General features: G+C 36.7%; 1 protein-coding gene across 3 annotated transcripts in view; it reads left to right on the top strand.

The window, feature by feature from the left end:
* Nucleotides 1-119: 119 nt before the first annotated feature.
* Nucleotides 120-10,240, top strand: part of USH1C (USH1 protein network component harmonin) — a 52,026-nt gene continuing 41,905 nt past the window's right edge. Inside the window, exons 1-4 of one of the 3 annotated variants that reach the window (XM_039344643.1) lie at nt 120-399; nt 4,715-4,782; nt 6,729-6,872; nt 7,831-7,969. In XM_039344643.1, coding sequence (XP_039200577.1) covers nt 364-399; nt 4,715-4,782; nt 6,729-6,872; nt 7,831-7,969 — 387 coding nt within the window. In that variant the 5' untranslated portion in view covers nt 120-363. The remainder of the gene's footprint in view (nt 400-4,714; nt 4,783-6,728; nt 6,873-7,830; nt 7,970-10,240) is intronic. The other 2 variants (XM_039344641.1, XM_039344642.1) reach the window with 2 other exon arrangements.

The raw sequence follows: 10,240 nt of genomic DNA, 5'->3' as shown, positions 1-10,240 counted from the left end.
CGTTGAAAAAGAATCGTTACCATGTGTTAAACAACACAAACAGGGAAAACGAAGAAAGGGATGGTGCAACGGACGCCGCTGTCTGTTGATCTCTAGTTCCGGAAACTAAAGTGAATTGAGAACGCTTCAAACAAAAATGAAAGTCAAGACAGAGGAGCTGAACAAGGGAACGCCTCCTTTCCCTCTTGACCTTCTTGGACGTCCGTCGGCCTTTCTCACGTTGCTATGCCGCGCCCTCTAGCGGTGGTCCAGAGTTCTACTCATTGACTTCTCCAGGACCCGGAGGAAACTACATCCGCAGCCGGCGCACCAAAGACAGGTTGCGCGAAGCAAGCGCCACGGGAAGGTCGTTCTCTCTTTGACATGGAAAGGAAACTGGCCCGGGAATTCAGGCACAAGGTGAGCGGGAAGTGCTCGGAGCGCCCCGCGCGGCCAGCCAAACAATCCGCGCGGCGATCGCGGACGACACGAGTTTTTCCGACACGGGTTTTTCTGCGGTTTGGCCTTGCGCGCCGTGGGAACAGTGGCGGCGGCGGCGGCGGCGGCGGCGGCGGCCCGAGAAAAAAGGGAAGAGGCGTTTTACTGGGACTCTGGACTCTTGGTATCAATTAACTCGGGCTTGGCGGAACGGGCTGAGGGGAAAAAAAGGCGGGGGGAGATGGAAACTTTATTTCAGCAGAATTGGGGGGGTCTCTCCCAAATTTGGGGGATTGGGGTTCAGCTGTTTCGACCGAAGGGAGGAGAGAGGAGAAACCCCTGCTCGTGTCGCGTGTTGCTTTGAGAAGTTCATGCGTGCAACCAAACCTGGGGGTCCTCTTTGCATAAGCCTCTTGAAATAGGGGAACTAATTTAGGCGGTGTAAAGTTGAGAAAATGAGTTTACGGAAGGCTCCTTATTTTAAAAGGGGTGCCTCTTATCCTCACTCAAAGGGAGAATATTTCAAACATTTTTTCTTTCTTGTTTTGCCTTCCCCTTCTCCTTCGGGAACGTCTTTGCCAACGCGCAAAAGACTCGGAAAGCCTAATTGCATTACATATTTTTTTTAATCTTCCAGGAGAATAAGAAAAGAAATGCCAATAATGGCAAGATCATACTAAAAAAAAAAAAAAAATACTCAGGAGTATACAGACGTGTCTAAACATTTTATTTATTTTTTTTAAAAGCCCATGTGGGTGAAAGACAAAATTACGTTTATTCATTGGCCTTTTTTTTAAATACAGTATGTGATTTCATTAGTGGGAGAAAGATGGAGTGCAAAAGGGATGATTAATTGAAATTTCCAGTTTTATTCACTTCTAATGTATGTTTGCTACCTCTAAGAGTTCTCCCAAAAAGGAACCTTTTCTAGTCTACCCTTTTGATGTGTTGGCCTCCAATTGCCTTCTTTTCCAACAAGTATGTTTCAGACGTAGCTGTCTTTATTTTGCAGCATACAAATCACGAATATTATTCAAACAACTCCATTGTAAGGCTGCTAATTGTACATTTCTTCCTTTTTCTTCTTAAAGAAGATTGTGGCAGTTAAGAATAGGGGTGTGGAACTTAACATTGGCCGGAGCATCATATCATGCTCTGCGTGGCATGCTAGGGGCCAAACCTTCCCTAGATAAGTAGAGATAAAGCCCATTTGGGAAGGTTCAGGAATGTTACATGGTGAAATGTATGCCAAGGAGCATCTGTATGGCTTAAGCAGACCTTTTGTTGGGCCCTTTAAAAGCCACCAAACTCCACCAGTGCAACTGAACTGCTAGATTGGCAGGAGCTGGGGTGAGGACGGCATCTCACCCCATCGCATGGCATTTGGGTCTTGAACCTGCATCTTACCTGCTGAGCATCTTAACTCAGTGTCTTAATCATGAGCCACCGTGCCACCCATCTAATATAGTATTAGACTGTAGTGTACTGTATTACACTACACTACATTACACTATGCCAGGGGTAGGCAACCTTGGCTCTTTTATGACTCGTGGACTTCAACTCCCAGAATTTCTGAGCCAGCTGGCTCAGGAATTCTGGAAGTTAAAGTCCACGAGTCATAAAAGAGCCAAGGTTGCCTACCCCTGCACTATGCTATGCTACGCTACACTACACTATATATTCAGTATAGTATTAGGCCACATTTTTAGAGTACCTTGAAGTAGAAAATGTTAAGATGTTTTGTGCAGCTCTTTACCAAAGAAACCAGTTAATTACTATTATATCTATATCTCAGAGCTATTAACATTTAGTTGTGGAGCAACAGACACATTTCAACCATGTGCATTAAATATATTTATGATCATGTACTTTGTACTTGTGACCTTTTGTGCTGATAGTATATATCACTCTGAAATCTAATTTGCTTATTTAAACTTCTTCTATGAACACAGCCCACATCTGTTCAGAATCCTGCTTCATTAGCATTATCATTCAGATACATAAAACACTCTCAGGACTAAATAAAATTAATACTTTCAGTAGCTGACCCTATAAAGAACCTTTTTATTTAAAGCGAAGAATTCAGTATAAAAAAAATTAAAGGTCTAGTATTATTCAGGCTAAATATTGCTATTATATTTCATATTGAAATTTAGTTTATTTGAAGTAATTATTTGTAATTATTTTGTGCTACTATAGTTCTAAGGTTACAGATGGAAACGGTGATATGATTCTTTTTTTTAACAAACGTTATTATCTGATATGACTCTAAAGGAGCAACTTTAGATTCCAAGCGTGGAATTCATCATCATTATTTATGTTCTTATTTTATGTGCTTTGATGTCTTAGAAAGGCATAGTGATGCAATAGAGAATACTACCGTTTCTTGTAAATTTATGTTGTATTTACTGTTGAATATTCAGAAGACACTGAATATGTTCAGACAATATATCAGGATGTGTTGCATTCATCACAACATTCTGTTCATAATATACTGTATGAAACCCTGACAAGTGATTCTTAATTAGTTTGTTCTTAATTTATTGACAAATAATAAATATATTAGTAGAAAGTAAGTATGCATTGCAGATTATTTTTCTTTAGGTTGACATTTCTTACAATACTCTTGTGTGCAATTCATTTGCTTTTATAGAGTACTGCTATTGCAAGTACTTATGGCTATAACTACATACCTTGGGGTCTTCAGGTGACCTGAACAGGTATGAATATTAATTAAGGTATATTACACCAAAAACTATTAGACCACCCATTCAAGATATGTTAATCTGGATGTGAAAGTTAGTTCTCACACAGTCTGAAAAATGCCATGATAGCCAAAATAAAGATAATAATAGCAAAAGGCTGATGGAAACAGCCCAGCTGGCTAAAAAGAGGAAGCCAAATACAGATAGTCCTTGACTTGTGACCACAATTACACCCAAAATTTCCATTGCTAAGAAAGACAGTTGTTGAGTGAATTTTGCCCCATTTGACAACCTTTTTGCCATAATTGTTAAGTGAATTATTGTCCTGCCATTCTGCTAGGGAGGAGGGAGGTTGGCATTCTTGGGATGCTTTCGCTTTTGCTGTATGCCTGGGAATTAGGGAGGGGGAATTGTTCTCAGAGACAGGGCAGACTCCCAAACGGTTCCAGCTTGGTTCCAAGGCCACCATGCCCTGAGAGTAACCTGTTATCTGCCCAGCACCTCAGTGTTCTCAAAACATCTTCTCAGCATCTCATTGGCTACCGGTGGACTGGTCAGGGAAATTGGGATTGGGGAAATGAAAGGATGTTGCTTTCCTGAGGGACTAGCTAGGGCAGATATTTACAATTACTGTAGTTGTTAAGTGACTCATGAGATCATTAAGCAAATCTGCATTTCCTCATTGACTTTGCTTGTCAGAGGCAGGCTGAGAAGGCTACAAATGGTGATCACATGACCCCAAGGCAGTACAGCTGTCATAAACACATGACAGTTGCCAAGTGCCCAAATTTTGATTACGTGACCATGAGGATGCTTCAGCAGTCATAAGTGTGAAAACCAGTCATAGTGCCATTGTAACTTTGAACAGTCATTAAACAAATTGTTGTAAAGTAAGGATTGCTGTATTGAAAAATAATTTACCACATTCTGGGACATAAAAAACCAATGGAGTGATAATAGCTGTCTTCCATTACTGAGCATGAACCCAGGCTGTGATTTAGCATAAAGCAGTTTAGTATGTTCTTCTCTTAAGTGGCTCTAAATTATATTATAACCATTTAACTCTCAGCAAAATGCACAAATAATTCACTTTTACTGTTAATAGAAATGAATAGACTGTGGAAATTCCTCGTTTCAGAAAAGTACCCAGAGAAGCAAGTCATTCTGTCAGGGTTTTTTATTTAATTATTTTAGAACAGTTAGTAGAGTGAAAGTCTTGCAACCCGACACGAGGTTAATTGAACCTGCTGTTTCAGAGGGTGAAGAAAGGATAACTATTTAAGAGCAAGCTCAGACACAATGTCAAAGCCAGGTGGAATAATTTACTTGATTGCACGTCTTCAGGAAGATGGTCGCATTCAGAGAAGCCGGTGAATAGCCGGTTTCGGCCCAGTCCTTCATAGTTGAATTTGCAATCATGGGCTACGTTAGTGAATGGCCTAAACGGTTTTTGAAAATATTTATACAGGTATTTAGTCAATATCAGGTAAGGGAATCAGATACTGTAATGGTTCCGGGATGAATGGCAGAGGGAAGATCTTCAGCATTTCCTATTTATAAACAAAATTATAATGAAATTATTCATTTTTCAGGTTGACCTCTTAATCGATAATGAAGCAGAGAAAGATTACCTGTATGATGTGCTGCGGATGTATCACCAGTAAGTCTTTGTGTTATAGTTACTGCTTTTATTTTTGTGATGTCTTTGCACGTGGCTGGAGATAAATAGGAAAAATCCCTCTATTTTAACTGATAATAAACTAGTAAAATATTAAAAATATTTAATAGGAACATCAAACACCTCTTGAACAATTGTTTTATTAAATAAAAGGCAAATGGTAATTTGGAAAAAGATAATCAATTTGTTAATTTATTGTATATACTTTTCAGTAGATCTAAATGTATTCAATTCATATATTTACAACAGTAAATATGTATCGATAGGAATTGTGGCTCTGTAAAAACATACAAATGCCTTATTAGCATGAGCTCATGTGCTCAGAGCTAATTTTATTGGATCTATGGAATGGTGTTTTGAAGTAGTAGATCTATATGGACGTGGAAATGTAGCAGTACAAGAAGTGTTTCAAATAGTGTGAGCATTGAAATCAAAGGCATTAAATGAAAAATATAAAATGATTATGCTGATGGTTTTTCAATGTATACATATACATGCATACACAAACAATAATTTTACCATTAAAGTGCCATATAACTTAAATAATAGTGCCGCAGATCCTCTGCAGCAAGAAAATATCCATTCCATTTTTGCTCTGTTTCCTTGTTTTCTCAACACAAATAAGATACAATTATAGTTTCATTTTCTACTCATTCATAGTTGAAATAGGTATGAGCCAATTTTATTTTGCATAGAATGAATGAAAATATGTCTCCAGATTTCAAAGGTAAAACAGTTTATGAACATATCTTAATTTGTACCATCTCTACAGAATGATATTTGGCTGTTTTCTTTGTGATTTTTCTCCAAAGATATAGCTTGGCATGGTTTGGGCTACTAACTCATTTTGATTTCCCTTGAGACTGTGTAATTGTTTCTCCATTCATAAAGGCTGGTCTGCAGCTGTTTAGAAAAGAAAGAATTCTGATGAGTTAATTATTTAAAATGTGAGTGGCAGGTACAAACATCTTTACTTTGCCCAATACTTATCTACCCTATGCTGGGAAATGTTATTGATAATGAAATATATGTATACTATCACAAAAGGGTACATTTTAGAGAATTCGTTCTTTCTGCAAGAGGCTGTACTTTACTTCCTGCAGAGAAACTTAAGTATTTGTAACTCTTTTGACAATATTAGTTCCCATTTATTTTTGCTTCTAGCCTTATCCTATTCTGTTCTTCTCAAAGGACATTTCTTTGCCAAGGCTTTTGAAATTAATACTTTTATTACCTATATCAGTATTGGATCTATATTGGATTCTGTCTTTAATTTATATTTTACATAAGGGATACTTAAAGGCAAATGGAACTTAGATTCCCATCCCATGATGGACTCTAATCCTCACAAATATATGCCACTAGAATTGTATGGATTTTTAAAGTACTCCAATACTGTTTCCTTATGATTGCATCACAAATAAGCATGGTCTATCTCTACAATGCTTATTAAATGGGGAAATATTTTTATTTAAAAATAAATAAATAAATGGCTATTGTCCTTGAGGAAAACAGCGCATACAAAATCCATGGTTTTAAAATTTCAGAAAGCTAGTCCTCTTTGAGTGTACCGTACAATAAATAAATAAATTTCTCTTTGAGTAAGCAGTTGTGCAAGGTGCAGAAAAGGAGTAAGAAGTACTAACTACTAAGCAAAAGGCATGAAATATGGAAACAGATATACACGGTAATTAAATTTTACACCAATGTCATTCATAGTACTTCTCTATACTCTACTAGTCTTGCAGGCTTTCCACAATTTCATTCTGATGATCCAAAAATCAGGAGGAGACTGACAGCCCTTTTTCCAAGTATCAAATATTATTAAAAGTAGTAATAATCTGCTTTGACATTTTATCATTTGTTATAAGTCCATAGGGGAAGCTCTTTATTACAACAGACGAACACAACTTTCCCAAATTCTGTAGATCGATGAATCTTCCAGTGTTGGTTGGTGATCTGAAGTACGTAATCAATGAACCAAGTCGACTACCATTGTTTGAGACCATTTGTCCTCTTATCCCATTAAAACACCAAGTGGAATATGATCAGTTGACACCTAAACGAACAAGGCAAGTTTGAACAATATCTTGGTATGTGGGGGGAAATCTTATGAAAGCTAATTATTATATAAAAACTCAGAGCATACTGTATATATCGTCATTCTCAACAGTGTTCTGCATAACTTCATTTAATATCAAAGCACATTTTTCAAATAATTAATTAGTTTTTATTTTAGTTATTAGTTATTTAGTTATTATTCTTATATTGGTTATTTTCAAATAACTAATTATTTGTATTAGTTATTTTTATAAATAACTAATTATTTATGAAGTATAGAATCACTGAGAGGACCTTTCCTTCTTCTCTTTTCCTGATCATAAAGTGCGACAGATCCAGCTTCCTCTTCCCCGTGCTAACTATTTACTTCACAAAAAATTGCAAAACATCATCAGGTTAAAATCTACCAACATCCATACTGAGGCTGAAATTCTTATCACTAAGCTCCTACTATGAAAAATACATTAACAACTCAACCAAGGAATTTTCCTCCTTCAAATCTATTCCCCTTTCCTTAGAAAATCCAGTTATATGAAATGTGTTTTGTCTTTAGAGAGCTGGTGAAGAGCAATGACTAGACCACATTGGGAAATGTGTGCTTTTTACATATGATCTAATAATCAATGGCCAAAGGTTAATGAACATGAAGAAGAAAGTATATTTTGCAATATACATGTATGCTAAATAAAAAAATTTCTCTAGCAGCACAAGAGCTGAAACAGTTGTTGCTAACTCTTTCTGTATCCGTGCCACAAATTAATCAGATTGGACTAGCATAGAAATTCCCAAAAATACTAACATAAAATAAATTGAAAGCCTGAATAATGAAATTTGACTCATATATCCCATACTCTTTGAAAGCATAGAACCTAATTACAAAGAAAAGACAGATGTGATTGATTTATAGGAACTTTTATGTTGCAACTGTAAATTATTTGAGTTGCCAGTTTGTTATTACGACTTTTACAGGAAACTGAAGGAAGTGAGATTGGATCGTCTGCATCCTGAAGGCCTTGGAATTAGTGTGCGAGGAGGTGCTGAATTTGCTTGTGGCCTGTTTATTTCACAGCTAATAAAAGGAGGACAAGCAGACAATGTTGGACTTCAGGTGAGGAAAAAAAATGTATATAGCTAAAAGTCTTGCAAGTACCATAACCAAAATGCATTTTAGGAAGAAAAATCCTTATCAGAAGAAAAATTTGTAAAGATTGTAATCAAACTGGACCAGAAAATTTGGAGAATGACACAATGGCCAACAAATTGGAAGAGATCACTCTACATACTAATAAAAAAGAATGGATACTTAAATTGGGAACTACTATCATACAATATCTTTAATTTCACATGCTAGCAAAATAAAATTAATGGTTATCTAAGATTAGAGCCCCTAATAAAGGCCGAGGAACAAGACACAATATTGCTAGTGCTAAATAATTGAGAAAGCCAAACAGTAACAAAAATAAATCAATATGTATATCAATGATTATAAAACAGCCTTTGGTTATGTTAATCATGTCAAGCTGGCAGATACTAAAGTTACCATTTATACTTGCAACTTTATATCTCCTTGAATATCTTCTATATATGCTGGGAAATAATTTGACTTTCTATTACACAAAGAGGGAGGGAGAAGCACACCCAAATGTTGTTTATAACATGAAAGCAATGGCTTATAAATGTATGCACTTTTATGTTACAAATGGTTTAGAAAACCATGAGTATTATATATTAACTCATAAGCTAACTCAAGAAAAGACCAAAAAACCCCCCACAAAAAAAACAAATCCATGTTTAAATAGAAAGCATGTTAACAAATATTATTTTTTCCTTATATTATAATCAAAAATTTCTAAAAAGCTGTTAGGAATCTGCAGCAAACATAGCTGCTGACCTTATACTCTGTTGATACGTGATGTTAAGTATTAACATAAACTGTGTTCGTAATAATCTCTGAGGGACACTCTCTGAAACTTTCTGAAAACAAGTAAATAAGAGAAGTTGACAGGCGGTCCATTGTCCTAAATTGCTGTCTCATGATAATGCCAAATGCTTCTGAAATTTCATCCATCTGCATTATTTCATTAAATCTCCACACATTTTCTAAGCTGGAAAAAATGTGGTCTGAGAAAAGTAATGAATAGAAGATATCAGTTTCTTCTCCTTTTTTCCATATCATTTTGATTCATCTATGAGAAATTAAAAGTATTCTATACCACTAAAACTACCCTCATATGTATCTGTAACTGAGAAACATTTCTAGCTCTGACCTATTTTCCTGTGATTTCTTCATTTTTTTTTCTGAATAGATAGCGTTTAGCCTTTTCATGCAATTCACCTTTTCAAAAATTCTTCTAGCTATTCTTCCCGAACACAAATATCGAGGAGATATTTTGTGGGCTAAAAGGAGCTGGATGTTATTATGGATAATAGAAGTACAGCAAAATGAGAAAATAGAAAATTTGAAACCACCACAGTTCTGCTTCCTATTATCCAGCTAGTAAAGGGACTGTTTGCAAAAGTGAAAACAAAGTATTTTCTGTTTGACACTTGTCTTTTTAGCTCCATAGTTCTTCAGCAATAACACAAGTAGCTTAATATATGCTGAAAATGCAAGACATACAATATTTCCTAAAAGCATTTCCTTGGACATAGAATTTTGTATAAAGAAGGCATGTTCTACTTTAATAATTTCCTTCATTCTAAAACACCTGAGAACTAAGGTTTTTCATTGTTTCTTTCATGGTAATGATAACAATAGCATTAGCACTTAGACTTATGTACATGGTCACAATGCTTTAGAGCCCTCTCTAAGCAATTTACAGAGTCACCACATTGCCCCCAACAATCTGGGTCCTCATTTCACTGACCTTGGAAAGATGGAAGGCTGATTCAACAGTGAGCCGGTGAGAATTGAACTGCCAAACTTCTGACAGCCAGCAGTCAGCAGAATTAGCCTGCAGTGTTGCATTCTAACCACTGCTGCACCACGTGCAATGGCATTCTAGAAAATATTAGAATATTTGTGATTAATATTTTACAAACTTAGAAACTATTGCGCTATGATGTGGAAAGTATAAAAAGATGAGGACTCCTTCAAGAAAAACTTAACTCTTAATGCCAATATGGACAATGTGGGAAAGTTTGCTGTTTTCTATTTCTGCAAATTTGGGATTCTCTAGTGCAGTGGTGGCGAACCTATGGCACGGGTGCCAGAGGCGGAACTCGGAGCCCTCTCTGTGGGCACATGTGCCGTTGCCCCAGCTTTGCCTCCCCCCGCGACCCCCTCCTCACTAGCAGCCCCCTGGAGGAGAGTTGCCCCCGAGCGTGGCCCACGTGGAGCAGTGCAGCTCAGGACATGGCAGCCAGACAGCATAGACAA

The sequence above is a fragment of the Crotalus tigris genome, unplaced genomic scaffold (assembly GCF_016545835.1).
Source record: "Crotalus tigris isolate CLP2741 ecotype Arizona unplaced genomic scaffold, ASM1654583v1 scf7180000017933.3771270, whole genome shotgun sequence".
NCBI lineage: Eukaryota > Metazoa > Chordata > Lepidosauria > Squamata > Viperidae > Crotalus > Crotalus tigris.
This window is presented reverse-complemented; position numbering and strand designations above follow the sequence as displayed.